The sequence below is a fragment of the Macadamia integrifolia genome, chromosome 6 (assembly GCF_013358625.1).
Source record: "Macadamia integrifolia cultivar HAES 741 chromosome 6, SCU_Mint_v3, whole genome shotgun sequence".
NCBI classification, from domain to species: Eukaryota; Viridiplantae; Streptophyta; class Magnoliopsida; order Proteales; family Proteaceae; genus Macadamia; species Macadamia integrifolia.
The window spans coordinates 3,639,604-3,661,214 of record NC_056562.1 but is presented as its reverse complement, the minus strand read 5'-3'; the positions used below and the strand labels follow the sequence as shown (position 1 = coordinate 3,661,214).

Genomic DNA, 21,611 nt, shown 5'->3' with positions numbered 1-21,611 from the left:
TTGCTTATTTTCTTCCCCTTTTTTTTTTTTCTAATTTATTTTTCTTCTTTTTCTCCCTCCAAGGAACGATTTTCTTCTTGCTTTATGTGATTTGGACAATCTTTTTTTTTTGAGATTCAAACTTGAGACCTCTTGGTGAGCAAGAGAATTTTGTACACCATAGCTCGCCAACTACGCTAGGTAGTTGTTGTTACCAAAAACAAATCTTTAATCACTTAAGGGCGTGGTCCATCGATCCTCGTTGGCATTTGGAGTATTCATTGTACCTCTGGGACAATTGCAAACGGGCTGCTTCTATATCTCGGTTCAGTTCTGATACATTATTCTTTTTCTGGCCCGAAAAGAATAATCATTTGTACAGGTGACCAAACGAATGTGTACTTTTAATTGAACACGTCCATCTTGCTCAGAATTTCATCCTCTTCGTAACCATGAAAGAAATAGAATCTCTTTACATGTAAAATTGAAGATATAGCGCCCGATAGTCCTTAAGGCCTTGAAAATATAAAACCTGCAAAAAAAGAGTAAAACCCAAGGTAGCTCCATTCTAAATATGTAAAATGCATGTTTTACTACTCTAGATTTCACACATAAATGTGCTCATCAGTCATATTTCTTATGTGCTTGGTAGATGTCTTTTTTTTTTTCTTCTTCTTTTTATTGTATACTTTTGTGTGCTAAATTTGATAGGCAATTAAACATGCATCATGTATTGTATACACTTTTTGTCTTTTTTTGATGAATAACATTGCATATACTTTACTGCACACTACAACAAAGATTAATCTTAAAAATTCACATGGTGTAGTCTTAGGACCATGTGTAGATACATGCCCTACATAAAACCACAACTCTTAATCTTGTACCTTCGGATATGTCGAAAAAGTTGCACCGCTGTTCAGTTGGATCATCCTATGCATAGGCATGTGAAAGGTATGTAGGTGCAACTTATCAAGGGAAACCTCATTTTGAGGATATATGTTTTTTTAAATGGTCATCGGATCATACAACTTTCTCACTTCACAAAATTATGGTCCCTAATCTGATAAGAGTTCCCATGGTACCCTACATCAGAAAATGATGTCATTACTTATCTTAAAGCATAAGTCAAAATTGAGTGATTCAAAATGTAATGAAAAACTTGTTCAGAGTATTATCCAGTAGTGTGAAAATAAGAAACTATCACCCATGAATGAGTAATTGGACACTAATTAATGGATGACCCACTAAATAAGAGATGAGCATTATATAAAAAATTTACTTGAAAATTTTCTTTTGAATTTTACATTGTTACTGTTGCTAGAAAACAAACAAAAACAAAAAGAAAATAATAATCTTTTGACAACTCATTAAAAAAGCTTCCGGCTCCTTGAGGGTAAGGGTAAGACCATGCTTGTACCATTTAAAGGATCAACATGGCCATTTTCCCCACACAGAGAGAGAGAGAGAGAGAGAGAGAGAGAGAGAGAGAGGATCAGTATCTGTCTGCATTTGGCATGAGTTGCATATTATCATCAAAATATATTGAAATTTTCTCTTAATATATCAGCAACTAATTTGTGAGACAAAGATCCCTGCTACATGGTTACGTGTCCCTACACTCAGACACATGAAATGGTGAAAAGACTACCCAATCACATTGGTTAGATATCTCTGTGTCTCCCTTGGTTGATCCCAGCACTAGTGCAGTGATCACACAACTATAGGTAGCCATCTTAACCCTCACTTTATGTAATTTGTAGTTATTTGTCATTTCAATTTCTAAAAATTTGTAATGTTGGAAATATAGTCACACATCAGCTACTAATTAGCCTATAACCCCCCTTATATATCTCAAAATCCTTTCATCTATCAATTTAAACTTTTGAAATGAAAACTTTATATAAAAGCATATGACAAATAATATGCCATATGATTACAAATAAAGCGAATAACATGCCCACCAAAATTTCAAGAAAATCTTTCATTAATGGATTGATCTGGGAAAAATACACTCTTAATTATACTCTTTTTAAAGCATTTATGGAATTCAACAATAACAACTTAGGCTTTTTCCCAACTTTAAAGCATTATTGAATAATAAGTGATATATAGCATCATTCCTTGCCTTGGCTAAGACCTCTTATGGTGTTATATGGTATCATAGAAAATCCTCTTTTTGATTCTTTTTCCACATTCACATGGATGGAAGAATGGTGGTTTAATAGTATTCCATGCATGTAGCCATATGCAATTCCTTCGTTTATATATAAAATGTGCAGAGAAGCTCTTTTTTCACGTGAAAAAGAAAGATGTTGCATGAAGAGTGAAGTAGACAGGGTCACAGGGGAGTGAAACTGAGACCAATTGCAGAAAAGCTAAAAAGCCGTCCTCCTCAAATATGTGTTACACGTGCACTTAGCCTATTAAATGGACCCCCACCACTTTTATCAAGCTTTCTTGCAATTGCAGCTTTGTGTAATGTGTACCCTTTTGTTCTTCAATTGACCGCCTTGCCCTTCATGAAAAATAAAAATATTTACCTTGTATTTAATATTTTTAGGGTCTTTGTGATGGTGTAGAAGCCATGTTTTCAGATAGAGAACTCTTCTTTATGTAAAGAAAATAAATAAATAAAAGGTAAAAAGCTTCGAGCACCGATCACCATTGAAGAAAGAAGAGGTTGAAATGATGAAAACTCCATTTGTTTGACATATCATAAACTGTTTCTCCCAATACTTGCGCATGAAAACCTCTCAACCATAAAAAAAAAATAAAAATCAGTCTTTTGCCTTTTTTTCTTAATTTTTAAGGCTAAACATTTTTCAGTGAGAGAGTTCTCTGCTTGCCAGCATAGCCCTTGCATCAAAGTAGAGGCCAATCACAATGCACATGAGAGATTATCAAGGAGGATGAATTTTTTTGCATTAATGGGGTAGGACGATCATCTGATCACCTCCCATTGTGTCTAGGCGTTAAGTGCCATACTACCAAGCAGGGTTTTTTTTTTTTTTTTTAAAGAAAGAATGATCCTTCCCTATTGATAGTTGATATTTTGTATTTTGTAGACTACATCGTATGCTGCCTCCAAAGAGCCGTTAAAAGCCCATGGGGCTTGAGGGATTATGAAGGAAAACTTATCTCTTTGTATCAGAACAAATTGTTGCCATGGAGATTATTAAGGTTATTGTAATTTTTTGTAAACACAAAGATGCTTGCAGAAAAGAGCTTGTAACCCTATCTCTATTGTTAGTAAAATTATTATCATCTCTTAGTGGATGTAGATACTCTTACTAAATCACGTAAATCCTTGAGTTATGGTTGTGTAATTTTTTCTTCTTTTTGTTTACTAATCATTTCTTGTATTGTGCATGATATTTCGTTTCTACACAAAAAACATTGAAATAGTCTAAATGGCATCAAAATATATCATTTAAATTACCAAAATAGAATGTACCTTTTTTTTTTTTTCTGAAAAAAATAGATGTAGTATCAAAGCATCATTGGTGGTAGTTTTTTGATACCATATATATTTTCCATTTTGAATTATTGAAACTAATTTTTTTTTCAAATTAGTGAAGAGGCCTAACCCGTATTTAGTGAAATGTGCTAGTCTATATATAAACACTACATAGATTAAAACAGCATGAACAAGTAAGAACAAAAATACAAGAGTAGGATTATATATGCCACGAAAAATGGTTGGGTGTGGATTGATGGAGGATCTAATTTTCATTTTCAATTGTAAAATTTCAATTTTCAATTGAAATTAGTATGGAGATCAAGTTCTATAATTTTTTGGCTCACCACTAATGAGTGAATAATCCCTGGCAACTAGGTCAATATCTAAACCAAGAGAAGTTGGGAAGCCACTTCAATGTAGCCACTGAATTTAAGGAGAGCTACTCACACATGCTTGGGAATATTTTTCCCTATCAAATTTTAATCCAAAGAAAGTTGATCAAATAATAAAATAAAGGTTTCTAGGCGTCACTATGCTTAGTGAGGTATAACATTTCATTATTTATAACTTTTTCTTTTTGAGAACTATTTCTCATTTGACAGTACATGATTTAGTTCATTTGATAAAATACCCCATATACATTTTTTATTTTTTGGAAAGTGGAGGATTAAAATAGAATGAGACGTTCGCTGAGGTTCCCGATTACAAATATCAAGGAACCAAAGAGTGGAATTGTGTGAATTTGTTGGACATGATGATGATAATGTTATTAAAACTAGAGAGTCAGCAACACTGTTAATCACTCTATAGATGTAAGAGAATTTTTTATTTTTTATTTTGGGTAAAAGAGAGAAATTACATTCCTCGAAAAATAAACGTGTATATATCTTTTTTTTTTGTGTGTAAAATAGCTTTATTAACGAGAGAACAAAATTACTTAAATCAATGATCAAATTTTAGTCCAAAAAAATAAGGAAAGTTGCTCTAACATTGATCAAAGTTACTTAAATCATCAAACTGCCCTTTAAATGGAGATGAATATAAAATACAATATGACATCTTTTGTAATTTTAACTGTTTTCTATATTCATTTTAAGCTGAAAGTATATCGTTGAGATGCTTTCTTGGTCCTCTATTATATGAATTAATCCATGTATTATCATGTGACAAATAATGAAATAATATATTTCCCTAGGTATAGTGACAGAAAAAGAAAACCTTAAATAACATACTAAAAATCTAATTGAGATGATATATGCCAACACATAAAAGAGAATACGATTGAAACCAACCAATCCCAATTATTTTCAAATGTCCAATGATCATATTTGCCACATCACCCCTTTGTCTGACACAATGGAACCAAAGAGTGAGAGAAACTTTTGCCAACTTTGATACCTTTTATTAGCTGTTCATTGCTCGGGTTGGCTATCAGATTCACTATATTTAAGTGTACGTGTCCGTTTCAGGGTTTGGACACAGTCATGCAAAAGGCCTTTTTCTTTGGCTGGTTCTCTCCAAGTCTCCGCCGGGACCCACACATAGATGTTTACTTTTCATCAGCGCATGTGGGAAGTGCCCACCCATACACGTGACGGTGTCTTCTTCTATTTGTTACTAAGTAAGACTAACTTTATACCGGTCATTCCGGTTAACCCCCGGTTGATCTCTGAAACCCAGTTCCTTTTCAACCCTGATAATTTTTTTTTTATGTCCAAATTAACTCTTGCAATCCATCGGAATCACGAAATTGCCACTTTCTTAAGCGTGTGAGCCGTGATATCTGGTAGGACTGGCTTTGGGCCTGGATGATTCAGAATTTTTCTGGGCCCAAACCCATCCAGGAAAAAGATATCTTTAATGGTACAAGGTTGGCCTAATGGGTGAATGAAATTTGTTTATTTTCCAAGGCAAAAGATTGTGTGCGGCCGTGTATGGTGCGCAGCCATACGCAAAAAAAACCTCCGAATGGAATTGATGAAGGGATACATCATCTAAAAATGGCTCATTTATATGAAAGCGGATTAGGTTCACGTAGGAGAATGTATGAGAACGATCCTAATCCGTGGATATAGAATCAATTTTCTCTCTCTTCATTTAATAGATTCTATAGTGTACAAAAACATTTTCGTACATAAACCTGATCCATTCACCATTTATATGGCTGCAATACCAACACCCCCTCTTGACTGAGTGTCCATACGAAGTCATCGAAATCCATCTTGTCTAAGTTGTAGTCGAGACACATTAGATTCTTTGTAGCACTTGCGATATTTTAATTGGATCATCTTGAAGGATCAATTTTGTAAATCGCCACTAACATTGCCTCGGAAGAACTACAAATTTCCTTTTATCATCCATCTAAATTGTTGATATGTGAAATGTAAATGTTGAGGCATCGCAAAGGAAAGCAGGGTAAGACTTAGGAGGGCAGGAGAGATGGGACGGAGCTCCTTTATTGCGCACTAGAGGTAGAGTAGCTCAGATTCAATGCCCTAGAGTGTCTTGAGGTGCATGCCCATGTATTAGGTTCTGTGTTAAGGTGCTCCAGGGTGTTGGATCCATGGTTTCAAGTATCGGTACTATATCGTATTGGTGTCGGCTGAAACTGATCCTTGATCCCTGATCGATCCAGATCAATTACTCGTATCATTTTAGGGGTAAAACAGTAAGAAAAACATACTTTTTTTGAAAAGCAAGGGGAAAAAGTGACCGATATACATCGATCCTTTTTGATATCGATCTAGACCGATATCAATATAGATATCGAGTACTAAATCCATGGTTGAATATGAGTTATTGCCTCTATTGCATAGTAGAGGAATCAAATCCGAAAAGACGGGGGCGGAGAAAGAGGAGTACTTCAAGGGTAATTTAAGAATTTTAAATTATGAAGGGAGAAAGAGAGGTGGAATTTCATAATTCTCGAGAATCCAAAAAGAATTTTGAAGTAGAGGAGTCTGAATAAATAAAGGACAAGTATAGGAGAGTTTTAGGTTGCGGTTGGTAACGACGTTTCGTGTCAAAAACAAAAATTTCAATTTCTGTGTCAAAATGTCTTTTTTTTTTTTTGAAATTGGAACGACAGAACTACCTATAGTTGTTTCGTAAATTATTATTATTTTTTTTAACTTTTTGCTTAAAAAAAAAAAAAAAACAAACAAACAAACCATAAATACACCAGATGTTTTATTCCTTTTTTCTCCAAAAATGTTTTTTTAGAATATTACCAAACGCAGCCTTAGTAATTTCCCATTCAGTTTACAAATTCACTTCAGTTTTCGAAGAATCAGAATCAGACTGCCACGTCAAAACCAGTTCATAAACCACCACCCCTCCTTCCCAAACTGCTATAAGCACGTCACCCTGGACCCCACAACCCACATCAGATTCCTCCATTGACCTTTTTAAAGATATAAAACCCCCAAAACCAACCAATCTCTCACTCTTCAACAAACAAACAGATTTAAGAAAGAGAGAGAGAGAGAGAGAGAGAGAGAGAGAGAGGATATGGGCACTGAAGAGAAGAACCGAAGCCTCATCTTCACCTATGGAACCCTGAAGCGAGGCTTCCCCAATCATGGCCTCATCGAAGACCTGATTCCAACAGGAGACGCTATCTTCCTCGGCATTTATCGAACCGTTGAGAGATACCCACTTGTCTGTGGACCTTTTCGAGTGCCTTTCCTCATCAATCTCCGTGGGCATGGCGATCGAGTCTGGGGAGAGCTATATGCCGTGACAGGAAAAGGGCTTGATCGGATGGACGAATTGGAGGGAACGACTCATGGTCATTACGAGAGGTTACCGGTGATGGTTATTCCGGCAGATGAAGCCAATGAAAAGAGGATTGCAGCGGTTGTCGGAGCAGAGGCGTATTACGCCCACCAGAATTATGGGGAGGAGCTGTGGCGGAGCAACGGAGAGAGAGGGTTTTGTGAGTATTCGGAGGAAGAGACGAATGGGTATGTAAGGAGGACCGAGAGGCCTAAAAATGTTAGCTTTCTTGAACATATTCAATTGTTCTGTTCTTCTTGTCCTCGAGTATCTGTAACTGATTGAGTTGTGTGATTTTTTTTTTTTGGCAGAGAGTTGTGAAATGTTTTTGGTAGAAGAGTTTGTGTGATGGATGGTGATATATTTCATGAATAAATTACAAATTCGTTCTTAATTCTTGTGTTTCTGCTAACAAAAATCTTTGACCTTTTCCTTTTTGAATGTTATTTGTGGCGAATTTTTCTGCGGATGGATCTGAAGCATGGTTTCAATATTGGTATCGAATCAGTCATATTGATTGGGGGTGTAAAGTGGGTCCTACGGTTAACACCCTTTTGAGTTGCATAGGACTTGCGTTAGGATTTCTAATCTTAAGGACAGGTTAGGGTTGAAAAACGCTGGGTTAATGTTGGACCTCGCCCAATCCGACCTTGATTTATGTAATATACTTTAGGGCTATCATCCTATCATTTTATTTTGAATAATGGAATTTGGGTCATTGGTTTTTATGGTTAGGTGTCTTGAACATATATTATTGTATTGTACTTTATAGTTTTAATTGTGTAATGATCATTTTTTTTTTTTAAATAATGTATAGGACATATAGAAAAAATAAGATCAATCAATGTTAACCCGACCTTAGCAAGAATCAGGGTCAATTAGGGCAAGGTTGGATTGGCATGAACCTAGTAGAGTTGGATTGGGTTAGGCATGGGTTGAATTTTGGGACCTAGAGTTGGCTAGGGTTCTAAACCCTGTTTCACCCAAAAGTATTGATCATATCGATGACAACAATACTGATCCAGATCGATTAGAGTGTAATAGTAAAAAAATGTACTTAAAAAATATACATATTTTGAAAAAGTAAATGACAGGTAATATGTTTTTGAAATGTAAGTGTCACATTTGCAATCTACTTCTCAAGAAAGGACACTACCCTCTAAAATAGTACTTGTGCCTAAACACAAAGGGTGCAAAAAGATCACAATGCCCTGTACTAAAAATGCTCCCATGTACCCTTCCATTGGCCTTACCCGCTGATGTATACGAACGCTAGGAGATAGCATTCTATTGCAACATGTTGGTCACAGTTTCGAAACTTAGAAACAACTTCTCCTGCAAAAAGGTAAGGCAGCATAGTGGATTGCTCTTTTCGGGTCCAAAAGCACATGAATCATTGCAACCTTTGACGAAGAAAGGAGAAGGCCTGTTATTTCAATTAAACTTGATTCTATACATATTTAAGTCTGATCTTGTTAAACAGGATCCAACCAAATCCCAGCCAATTCCAGACAATTTTGGGGTGATTTGACTTGGAATGAAATGGAATCAATGGCAACCTATTCTGTACAGTTTCAAGTTTTCAAACCTTGGTATGTCAAACCTGAGATCAGTATTGAATGCCATCTTGAAAAATTTCCAAGGTTGTATGGGTATTTTTGTATAATTTCTGTATAAGATTTTTGCCATATATTTTTATCGTGGGGTTTTTTTTTTTTTTTTTATTGTAAGAAATTTGAGAAAGACATGAGGACAAGCGATATAAATTTATTTTCCATTAAAAGTTTCTTCATTGTTATCTCATTGCTACATTTTGCAACTAAGTGAAGCTCGATTTGTTTTAGCTTCAATTTTGAAAGGTCCAATTAAAGCTTAAAATAGTAGCAGTTAGCACTGACTTAAGTTCATCTGGTGAATAATGAATATACATTTTCTTTTCTGGACCGAGTTTCCTTCACCAATGGTGATTGATGGTTTCTGGTGGTTTGATGGATTCTTAATGCTAAGGGCATTTCGATCTCCGTATAATATAAGAGACAAAAGGGAATAATCACCCCAATGGTTAGATTCTCTTCACCCAAAATACAGAAAAACTAACTTTCCCCTTATTTTTATACAATCCCACTAAGGTTTAAACCTTAAAATGTATTATATTATTTTCATTGATAACCATTCTATTTGCTTTGTGATGCACATGGGTTTTGTGTCATGTTTTGGATGAAACTGAAATCCTTTTGACTAATATTTGCTTGATTCCTAAATGTAAAAATCCAGACACTATTGATAAATTTCACCCTATTACTTTGTGTAATGATATTTATAGGGCTATATCTAAAATCATGGCTAATAGATTAAAACCCTTTTTGAATGATATCATCTTAATCCTTCAAAGTGCTTTTGTGAGTGGCAGGGCAATCTCAAACAACATTCTTATGGCACATGAAGCTTTTCATGCTCTCAAGTCGAGAAAGAAAGGTAACAAGTTTTTTGCTGCTATTAAGCTTGACATGTGAAAAGCTTATGATAGAATCAGTTGGAACTTCTTGAAAAATCTTCTATCTAAGCTTGGTTTCTGTGACCAATGGATTCAATGGGTTATGCAATGTGTTGAAACTGCTAAGTTTTCTTTCCTCATTAATGGGACCCAACAATGTGAAGTTTCTCCATCTCGTGGTCTTAGGCAAGGTGATCCCATTGCCCCTTTCCTTTTCATCTTATGTTCTGAATGTTTATCTTCTTTGATTTCTAAGGCCATTGAAGATGGGAAACTTGATGGGCTTAAGATTAAAAGATCTAGCACTTCTCTTTCTCACCTACTTTTTGTTGATGATAGCTTGATCTTCTTGCAGGCTAATATCAATTCATTTAGAAACTGTAAAGATACATTGGATTTGTATTGCAGGGCTTCCGGTCAAGCTATGAACTTCAATAAATCTTATATCTTTTTCAGCATTAACACTCCTAGATTTAGAAGGCTTCTTGGCAAAATTCTTAAAAACCATTGCTTCCAAAGCCCATCTAAGTACCTTGGCCTTCCGACTGATATTGAAAAATCTAAGACTGCTATATTCTCTGAAGTGTGGGACCGAACTCTTGCTAAAATTCAAGGTTGGAAAGGGCAATCACTCTCTTTTGGAGGAAAGGAGGTTTTGATTAAAGCTGTTGCCTCTACTACACCTTCCTTTACCATTGCTCACTTTAAGCTCCCTTCTACCTTACTAAATGATTTGAATATGGTGATTGCTCGTTTTTGGTGGGGTCAAAAAGAGAATGAGAGAAAAACCCATTGAACTAGTTGGTCTAACTTGTGTACTAGCAAACTTCATGGTGGTATGGGGTTTAGAGATTTACGATTTCAGAACCGAGCTTACCTTGCTAAGCTTGCATGGAAGCTTCTTACTAATGTTGATTCCCCTTGGGTCTCTTTGATCAAGAGTATCTACTACTCAAACTCAGATTTCCTTAATGCTCAATTAGGAAGTAAGCCTTCTTGGGCTTGGAGAAGCGTTCTCTATGGGCTCTAGTTGCTTATTGAGGGGTTGAGATGGTCCATTGGTGATGGCCAATCCACCCCTATTTGGGACTCCAAATGGGTCCCAAACTTAGAAAACTTCTCTATCAGCACTCCCTGGCCTCTTGGCTATTCTGTTTTCTTTGTTGCAGATCTTACTGATGCTAATCAAAAAGCTTGGAAACAAGACCTAATTCGAAACCTCTTTTCAAGAAGAAGAGAAGTTGAGGCTATTACTGCAATCCCAATCCCTCTTCACCCATCTCAAGATAAGTTGGTGTGGTTCCCTGATAAATTTGGAAAATTTTTTATTAAGCCTGCTTATCATTTTGCTCAATCTTGTGTTAACCAGGTTCATCAAGATGGTGGCAATCCCCTATTGATCCCTTCTTCAGTTTGGAAAGGCATTTGGAATGCTAAGATCCCCTCCAAAATAAAGTCATTCCTTTGGCGTGCTTGTATTGGAGCTCTAGCGGTTGGAGAAGAATTGGCCAAGAGAAGAGTGGTCTAGTGGTGGAAACTTCAGCTCATGCTCTCTTTGAATGCGCCTCCTCTCGGCATCTTTGGCTTGCCTCCCCTACTCCAAATGTGCCACTCCCCTCTTCCTCTAGGTGTCTCCCCCATTATTGGATTGTAGATTGGTTGTATGAAGGTAATGGATCCAAAGATCAAAAGAGGAGATCATTTGCAGTTCGTGCTATCATCTGTTCGGAAGTCGGACTATTAAGGAACAAAGAGACTTCTGACCGGAATAGTGTTCATTGGTCTTCTATTATTTCGGTGATGCAATCTAAAACTTCAGTTCCAGGCATTCTTCCCGGCTCCCTCACCTACCTCTACTCCTATTTCACCATTGCATATTGACTGTCAAAGTGTTGTTCCAAATGGTTGGGAATGTGCTATTTGTGATGCCTCCTCTAATGACCATAGGAAGACCGCTGGAATTGAGTTTGTTGTTTTGGATTCTGAATCTTGTTTCAAGGTGGCTGTTGCTTTGCCCATCCCGTGGTTGCCCCTAGATATTGCTGAAGGCCTTGCATTGCGTTCTCTTGTTCGATGGGCCGTGGATAATTGCGTCTTCTACTTAATATGCTTTTCTGATTAGCATGCAAGTGGTCAATGCTATCAATGGAGATTTTGATTCGGCCTCCCCTGAATTCCAGACTATTGCTCGAGATATTTCTTTATTAGCTACTCACTTGTCGAGTTTCGAGTCCTTCATTTGCCTCGAGATATGATGCAGCCTGCTCATATTCTTGCTACTAGGGCATGCGTTTTCTCCGTGTTTGCCTCTTGGGATAGCACCCCTGGTTGGCTGCCCCCTTTTTCCCTTTGTTCTTCTTAAATTTTCTTTGTACAAAAAAAAAAAAATCCTTTTGACTAAAGCGCTATCTCTTAGTGTAGGTATACATACCAATGGATTGGTAGTCTAGTGGTGAAATTGCCCTCAATCCATCACTGTTTGAGTCGGCTAGTTGTGGGTTCGAGCCTTGGCATGCCCATTATCGCCCATTGATCCTGTGGAAGTGCTGCTTGCCGTACTGGGGCTTGTCCTGGGGGCTATGATCACTACTATGCTAGAGAGTCGCGCTCTTTCTTGAGAAGTATATTGCAAATGTGACACTAATCATTTCAAAAACATATTACCTGGATTTAATCATCGAAATCAATGCGCATTGGTCATTTTTGCCTTTACTTATTTTAAATAAGTACATTTTTTTTTTCCCCACTATTTTACCCTAACAAATCTAGATTGTTATCGGTCTCATCCATATGGTCAATGCTAGGGGTGAAAAAAGCTGGGTTTGAGATGAGTTTCTAAAAACCCTAATCTAACCCTAGATCTCCAAAATTCAACCCAAGCCCAATCCAACCCTACCGAACTCATGCCAATCCAACCTGACCCTAATTGACTCTAATTCTTCCTAATATTATACGTATTTCAAAATGCCCTCACCACCAGAAACCATATATCACCATTGGTGAAGGAAACTCAATCCAGAGAAGAAAATCTATAATCACCAGATGAAGTTAAATCAGGGCTAACTGCTACTATTTTAAGCTTTTAATTGGACCTTTCAAAATTGAAGCTAGAACAAATTGAGCTTTCACTCTGTTGTGAAATGTAGCAATGAGATAACAATGTAGAAACGTTACCCTAAATCAACGTAGAAATGGATGAACATACAATGCACATTGATTTACACGATTTGTGATCAGATTTGCCTACATCTACGATGAAATGAGATGAGATGAGTTTTTACTTCACTATCAATGGCAAATAAGGTTACATCACTCATTGTCATGCCTCAAATTTCTTACAAAGAAAGAAACTTCGCTACAAATAACAAATTTCTATAAAGAAAATTTACGAAAATACCCATATAGCCTTAGAAAATTTTGAAAACGGCATTTGATCTGATCTCAGTTCTGGCATACCAAGGCTCGAAAACTTGGAACAGTACAGAATGAGTTTCCATTGATTCCATTTTATTCCAAGTCAAATCATCCCAAAATTGTCTGGAATCGGCTGGGATTTGGCTGGACCTGATTTAACAATATCAAACTTAATATGTATAGAATCAAGTTTAACTAGAATCAGACCCAAAAAAACGCAACCCATTACACAGCTTTACCCCTCGCTTGCAAGAGAAGCTGTTTCCAAGTTTTAAAACTGTGACCAACATATTGCAATAGTACAACTTAATCGGACCCAGTTGATTCGAAATCAACTTGATTCAGCCTTATCCAAATTTTGAAACCATGAAGGTATACGAAGCACAAAAAAAAAAAAAAAAAAAAATCTCAACTACAATGTCATTCTTAATGCTTAGAATAATAAGCAACACATTTTCACAAAACATGAGTACATGCACAAAAGCTTATAATCCCCAACACCTACCATATTAGTATGTCTTATTATTAACAAGAGTATAAATGATCTCAATTTGACCTGGGCTTGAGGACTCCAAATATAAAAACTGTACGAGTGAACTCTTCATCATTCCTTGGGGCCAAACTTTGATCTAAACAGTTTCTCGGCCTTACCAGTGCTGTGGAAAGTACTTATGGATTTTCTTCTGTTTATATTCTTGAGCTTCTTGATCCAAATCTTTTTGCCTTCTTCGTTGACGCCAATTGAATCTTCTGCAACCTCTAATTCAGATCTTGTACTATAATGAAGTTTCTGTTGCATTGAAGAAAAGGGAAAGAAAAAGGGCCAAAAGGGAATAAATCAAATCTATATCTACAATTTATACCTTTTTCAATGGGTAAACTGGAAAAATTATCTAGGCAAATATCATTACTAGAACACCCAGTAGTGGTTAAGTACAAAGGATGGCAGGGTATTGAAATATAGCAACCAGCAACTTATCCATAATAGGACTAACAAAAAACACTCATTTATCCAGTAAAAAAATACCATAGTAGTTTTCTTGTTATGCATTTGTAAATCCCATCATAGTTGTTGATAATGAAACTACAATGAATGTTTAGGAATGCCCTGAATGGAGTTTATTATACAACAGTATCGACTGGAAAGTACATTCTCAACCAACTCCTATGATCGATGGTTTTTAGCTGAGATTATCACGTTTCATCAGATATGCACACATCCACCCAGTTTGGAAGCTCCATAAATTGTAAAGCACTCAAAATGGATATTTATCTCCTCACTTTATTTATCCATATATTCGTTTGTTTCCATTAGCTGCCATGACCTGCATAATACATCAGAATGTAAGCAGCTTTACTTATTGAAATGATTATATTAATTTAGTCTGCATAGATCTTCATTATAATATGCACTTGCTCCTACATTTTGGGTGCACCCCAATGGACACAATTTAATTGGCCTATTCCTAAATTTTTGCCTGTGGAAAAAGAAGTTGGATTATAGCACTGGCAACAAAAAATCAACTGAGTTGTGCTAAGCTGATCCTGGGAAGATTTTGTGGCAAAGCTGTCGTTCCTTGCATCCTAGACTCGCATGTCAAGAAACAGGACTGAAGGGAAAAACGGTTGGATATACCAAGGTTCTCAAGTGATTTGGTATTTCACAAAAGCATATTTATTGGAGGACATCAATGGTCAGGTTGCTCCCACAGTTCTGGTCAAGCTGTAGCTATAAATCATAGTCAATGGGTTGGAAATAATACCAAATAAACTGAGAATAAAAGCTAATCTCAACAGCTTAACACTTGAAATGAAGCAACTATGTCCTGTAAAGGCTGTTACCCAGTGCACAAAGGCTTCCCGCACTTAAGCAGGGTTCTAGGAGGGTATATAGGTAGACAACCTTACCCCCTTTATGGAGAGGCTGGTTCCGAGGACTCGAACCCGTACCACTGCGCAGGCGGAAAGAGCCCTTTGCCATTGCTCCAAGCAACGACCCCTTAGGAGGAGCTTCATACGTGAACGATAATACGAACACTACGCTGTAAACACAATACTTCAAACAAATAAGAATTATGGAAGGGCTGAGTTGTGCCACCAATCACTCTCCAAAGATCGTAGTTGCCCCCTATGGTGGAATATGGATTCTAGTGAATTGACCTCCAAGACGAAACAATCCTTTAGGCCTACTAACAGTTGTTGCACTCACTTACTAGGCCACGTCGGGAAACACTTAGGTTGTGCTCAATCAACAAGAGGAATGGAACTCAGATTACTTCTCAAAACAGTAAACCAAGTGGCAAAACAGAGAGAGAGAGAGAGAGAGAGAGAGAGAACATTTAAAATATCTTATCTAAAGTGTCTTGGACGTCCTCTACTTATAGAGGAAAGATGCCCCTTGGAAACACACGTTGAAAAGGGCACAAAAGGTGTATTTTAGAGAGTGAAGACACAAGAAACTAGCCGTTACCAACATCTAATGCATTTTGGACAACGTTCAACGAGATATCACAGATATCAGTGACGTGTTGGACTACACTCATCACTATTTCAAAAGTCAGAAAACTGGAATTGGTGATGACTGATCCTGATGCTGTATGTTCTGGAGTGGCTGCTTCTAGGGTTTTGGACCGGATCGCTAGGTTTTCGGATATGAGGGGCCAATCCTAGGGTTTTTGAGACCGTTTCTAATCTGATCCAGATTAGAATCAGTCCCTACCGATTCGATTCCAAGTTTAAAATCCTTGCCACAAATCTGAAGTTGATAAAACCTCATTGAACATTGGGCAGAGTTTTAAGCATGTTGGCAAACTTCTTGACAAACCTTGACTCAAAACATGCTTTGACCAACATTCAACCAACAGTAATAGACGTTAAGAAAAAGACATCTGGAAAGCCTTTCCTTGCCACGCCAAGGCCTGGCCCAACCCAAAAACTAGTGTAATTACATATCCACTAGTTATCAAGGATTCATTCGTATTCGAAATTCAGTTTGCATCACAGTAACTTTCAAGTATCATCAAGTTACCACTATAATATTGATACAGAACCAAAATCGGAATAACCCTATTGGGTTCACTTATGGGCCCACTCCAAACAATAGAACTCAATTAATTCAAACCTGATGGCAGCTTCGTAATTTACTCTAAAGAAACAAACTAGCAAGTGGAATATGAAGTTTGCTGAGGAAAGGGTAAAAAATTAAAGAGATATGTGGGGTTAAAGATAATATGGGAAGTCAAAAGTTATTTACCTACTGAGAAGGCTCATGGAAAATTATAGAGCCCACAATAAGGATCTCCATATGGTCTTTATTGACATAGAAAAAGCCTATCACAGAGTCCCTAGAGAATTAATCCAGCATGTTATTGTGAAGAGGGGTGTCAAGTAAAATCTGTGGATATAATTAAAGATATATGAGGGCGTGGTGACTAGGGTGAGGTTTGTGGTAGGTCAAGGCAATGAATTCCGAATTACATTTGGGTTATACTAGAGATGGTTTATCATGGACGAATTAACCAAGAACATTCAAGACGTAGTCCCATGGTGTATGCTTTTCGCCGATGATATCATTCTGGCGGATGAGACAAAAGTAGAGATCAACACTAAGTTGGAGCTATGGAGATCAACCTTAGAAACAAAAGGTTTTAAGATTAGTAGGTCGAAGACGGAGTATATATGATGTGTAACCTTATTCACACTAGGATGGATAACGAAATTGTGAGAATCAAGGAAAGAGATCCCACAAAGTGACTATTTTAGATATGCAGTCAACCATAAATAAAAAAGGTGACAGAGGATGATGTTTCACAAAGAATTAAAATAGGTTGGATGAATCCGAGAGGTGCAACCAGAATGCTGTGTGACCGACGGATTCCTTTAAAGCTGAAAGGAAAATTTTATAGAACTATTGTACGACCAACTATAATGTATAGGGGAGAATGCTGGGTAGTTAAGAAGTGTCATATAGAGAAGCTATCTGTAGCAGAGATGCAGATGTTAAGATGAATGTGCGGCTAAATTATGGAGGATAAGGAATGAACGCATTAGAGTTGATTTGGGAGTTTCCCTGATCAATCACAACCTTCGAGAAATTTGTTTTTTGTGGTATGGCCATGTTCATCAGAGGTCTGAGGATGCCCCCTATAAGGAGTGATATGATTCCAATTAAAAGAGCTAAAAAGAGCTAGGGGTAGGCCCAAAATGAACATAAAAGAAGTAGTGAGGCATGACATGCATAGCCTAGGTTTTGTCCCAAGTATGACATTGATAGAGCCGATTGGAGAGCAAGGATCCATGTAGCTGAGATTCTCCTGACTTGCTGGTGCTATGCCCCTTTCCTTTTACTTTCCAGATTTATGTAGCTGACCCCATTAAGTTAGGACAAGGCTGAGTTTGTTGTGGTAATAGGGGAAGTCAAAAATAAATTAATAATGACAAGATGAGAAAACTCAAAAGATTTAGAATCCGATGGGACTATGGGATTGGTATTATGAGAAACTAAAGAAACAAAATAAAGGGTTAAGGAATCGTGGGAGGGAGGGTAGTTGTCTTCTACCTCCAGATACTGCCAGAAGCGGAAAAACAGGACTGGTTCAATTCAAAGAACTCCATCAATAGGCTCCTATTTGTCCAGCAATTTCAAGAGGAAGCCGATACGGAAGAGATCCTTCGAATGCAAACCCATAGACAACCAATTAACAAAGAGGAGGGAATGAACTGCTGCGATCAAACCTGGTGGACAAAGGAGTTGCAAGTTTTGTTTCCCACTTGGTTCTTAGGACTGGGGGGGTACTGGGGTTCATATTCAAGGGATAGGGTCACCAAAGGGAGGGTAATTTATAACTCAAATCTGAGAAGAAAAGGGAGGGGGACTAAGGAGATCTAGACAAACTAGCCTCTGGATTTGTCACCAACAGAACAGGGTAAGGGATGGAGATAATAGAAGAAGAAGAGACAAAGTTAGGGAAGTCTCGCTGGGAGAAGGGAGAGATCACACAAAATCAGAAGGGAGGGGGGGAATCGAACACACAAACACTGGCTGCCAAGCCACGCGAGCACACACCACACAAAACCAATCTTAATTCATTCTTCAAAATCTACAACAATTCCAATCAGTTACACCTCTATTTATAAAACCCAAGAACCAAAGACTTAAACTAACAAAAGTAGAAACTTGGTAAAACTTAAATTCAAAATTTACCCACTAGTCTAATCCCCAATATAAAAGAGTACATGAAAAAAGAAAAAGAGCAACCCATTGCACAAGGCTCTTGCTGCTGCAGGGTCTGGGAGGGGCAAATGTACGAAGCATTATCCCCTGCTAAGCAGGAGAGGCTGTTTCCAAGTTTCAAACCTGTGACCAACAATCTAATTGGACCTGGTTCATCCCCATCTGGGCTCCCCAATGGATTTGGGTCGGTCCAAGGAAGTGCATCTGCATCATCAAACCACGAGAAGAAAATTACATGCTCTTTCTTCTTTTTTCCCTTGATTGTTTGGTTTTGGACACTACCTACCCAGTAGCACTTAATCAAAGTAAGCGTAGATATTCACCCAAAAAATAAGTGTTGATGGATGCTTGCTAACTAAGGCCAATCCAGTATTGGGGCTGCATTTTGAACTGAGATGGGAACATGATCATGATTACTTTAGGCCACGGAGTGTGGCAAACTATGATGGTGGAGCATGGAGCTCTCCCATCCAGCTTGGATGTTTCCTCAAACCTTAAATTTTCAGCACCTATTGCTTAAGGGGACTCAGGTAGTTGAGTCACTTCCTAGAGTATGTGCCCCTCTCACCTCTTGGGGTTAGCCATAAGCTGCATCATTCACTCTCCATATATTCCTCTCACAGATGTCCTGCTCGAGAAATTCTCTTGCTGATGAGTTAGCCAAAAATCACGAGGTAAGGAATTCTTTTACCTAGGTCATTTAACAACTGAATAGTCTCTTCTGCGGGAGGTTTTGCATTCAACTTTCCATAATGCCAAAAAACAAAATTGTATTTCATCTAGTCAAACATAGGCACCCACCCATGTGTACACGCTCACAGACAAGTGCAATCACACTAGGTACGCGTACCATGCATAGAGACACAGACTTGTGAACTAAACAGGGTAAAAGTGCAGAATATCCACCTATAAGTCACATTTGCTTATTTATTCACATATCATATTGGATAGACTAAATTTCTATATTTACATATGTATCATCAACATAATATGATGAAGTATCTCAACACTCATGTACTAAGTGCTAGATGATCATGTTACAAAGGTAGCAATACAATACCATATTGAAGTATGAGCTATACCAAGCCCGTTGCAAGTAAGTATCATTCCTTTAAACCGTGAAAGGTACTCCTGCATTAACAAAACAAACCAATCCAAACCATCAGCATCATTGTTCTTGAGATCTATACTTAGTTCTATAAAAAAGAGAGAATATAACAAAGCTCCAACATCCGATAACACTTACTCGCAAAGTGTATTTGTCAATCTCACAGTTTCCCGTCAAATCGTAATCAAGTCGTTTAGATGGATCACTCAGTACTGGGGCAAAAATATAATCATAATAATGCAAGCGACCAGTGGAATTAATTGTGGGATTGAACATTAATAATCTCAGATAAAACAAAATGGAATTTAAGCTTAATCGAGCACCAAAGGATCAATCAACTGAAACCAAAATTTAGGTTGCAATGGAAACAAAAGTATTTCATCAATTTAACCATAACCGTCGTCCAACTATGAGTATTTGAGAAAATTCAGGTCATTCAATCAGTAGGACACCACTTGGATGCTATGTGGCGCATGATACAAATTGGACACCCTAAATATGTTAAGTCAGCTATTCATGAATCAGTCTGTTTTCCCCCTTTCTCCCCAGACAGTAAAATCCACCATTTCTTAGTTATCAAAGTTTTCTTATCACTCCATTTAAGAGATGAGTAAGATAAGCAACGGACATTATGTTCAGATGCATCCAGCTTTTCCAACCAACTCAATCATCTGCACCACGATCAGTATGTCATGGGGTCAAAAAATAATAATAATAATAATAATTTGTGCCTGACACATGCATACCTTATTTATTTTGATTTATACCAGTATAACATGAGGGATAAGAGTGAACTAGCTCATAATAATTCACGCAATAGTTTGCCTTATTCAATTCCAACACATTCAAGAGAGTTACCTGTATAAGCTTCATTGATCTCTTGAAACTTTGCAGTCGCAGCGTTGTCGCCCTTGTGTTTGTCAGGATGCCACTTCTATGGACGGAGAGAAAATTATAGTAAACTATCTCAGATAATCTCTCAATAGAATCAAAGAATAAAATATTCATGATGAAGCAATAGAAAAGAAATAGTCAAGACAATGTTCCACCCATGATGCAATCATGGGTTCTGACACCATTAAATTGGATTGTTATGGGCCCACCCAAACGATATATATCTAAAATTAATGGCTGAATGGAAATTCTGTAAACATATGGAAGTTTGAATCCCCTTTTTGGTAAGTAACAGAATAAACAACTCAAGGGTAACAAAATTAAAAGGGAGAGGCCTTTCTGGAATTCAAATAGGAATGGGGAAGGATTGAAATAATTTCATTCATGAAGAAGCCCGCAAAGAAGGTTGGAGTCACCATTTGGCTCAAATCCCTAAGAGTAGACTGACTGAGCTCACTTCAGATAAAAAGAAACATAACTTACAAAACAAGGGCTTCAGTCCCTTAAGTATAAGGCTGCGTACATTATGCCCTCCCCAGATCCCACAGTGGCAGGAGCCTTGTGCACTGTGTACACGCCTTTTTTTTCAAGGCCCTTAAGTGTAATTTATCCAAATAAGGCTTTCTTGTACTTTCAATAGGAGAAGGGAGGAGCAGTAAACCCGTCATGTTTTTACCTGTGGAAACCCACCAGATAAGTCCCCAATCAATCCGATAATGAAGGTGTGATGAATCGCAGCCCCTATCTCTAATGGAAGCAAACAATATCATTCATAACAGGTTGCAATAAAGATTAAAATATTCCGCAACTCAGGTCTGGTGGTAAACAGAAACCAGATTTGAAAACACAACAGAGAATTGAACCTCGCAATGGAGTAGTTTATTTAATCCCAAACTGATCAATTAAAATTGATTCCCGGGTGTGAATCAAACCCTGAAATTTCAGGTCCAAAGACTTGGATCTGAAAAGGTTTCAAACTCAAACTTCAGGCTGCAGACATGGTAACCAGCCCCCAGAACAGAAAAGCAGTAGCAGACAGAATTAACAGGAAAACGAGAAGGAGAAAAGAATAGAAGAACAAGGGGTTCAGATCCCATAGAGGTTGATCCATATGTGAAACTGCATTAACAAACACAACCCCCCCACCCCAACAAAAAAAAAAAAAAAAACCCTAAAATCTGAAGAGAAGAAAACCATGACCACACCACATCAAATAAATAAAAACATCCAGAAAATAGAGATTTCAGTA

At 37.4% G+C, this 21,611-nt stretch overlaps 2 protein-coding genes across 2 annotated transcripts; one reads left to right on the top strand and one right to left on the bottom strand.

Moving 5' to 3' along the window:
- The first annotated feature begins 6,902 nt into the window (after nucleotides 1-6,902).
- On the top strand, nucleotides 6,903-7,613 carry LOC122081751 (putative gamma-glutamylcyclotransferase At3g02910). The gene is made up of 2 exons (XM_042648991.1): nucleotides 6,903-7,407; nucleotides 7,531-7,613. The coding sequence occupies exons 1-2, from the start codon at nucleotides 6,953-6,955 to the stop codon at nucleotides 7,538-7,540; spliced, it is 465 nt and encodes a 154-aa protein (XP_042504925.1). The 5' UTR covers nucleotides 6,903-6,952; the 3' UTR covers nucleotides 7,541-7,613.
- Nucleotides 7,614-14,134: 6,521 nt separating this feature from the next.
- Nucleotides 14,135-21,459, bottom strand: LOC122081655. The gene is made up of 6 exons (XM_042648845.1): nucleotides 21,318-21,459; nucleotides 21,039-21,109; nucleotides 20,327-20,402; nucleotides 19,607-19,680; nucleotides 19,421-19,491; nucleotides 14,135-14,452 (listed from the first exon to the last, which is right to left on the bottom strand). The coding sequence occupies exons 1-6, from the start codon at nucleotides 21,457-21,459 to the stop codon at nucleotides 14,410-14,412; spliced, it is 477 nt and encodes a 158-aa protein (XP_042504779.1). The 3' UTR covers nucleotides 14,135-14,409.
- Between the last annotated feature and the right edge of the window lie 152 nt (nucleotides 21,460-21,611).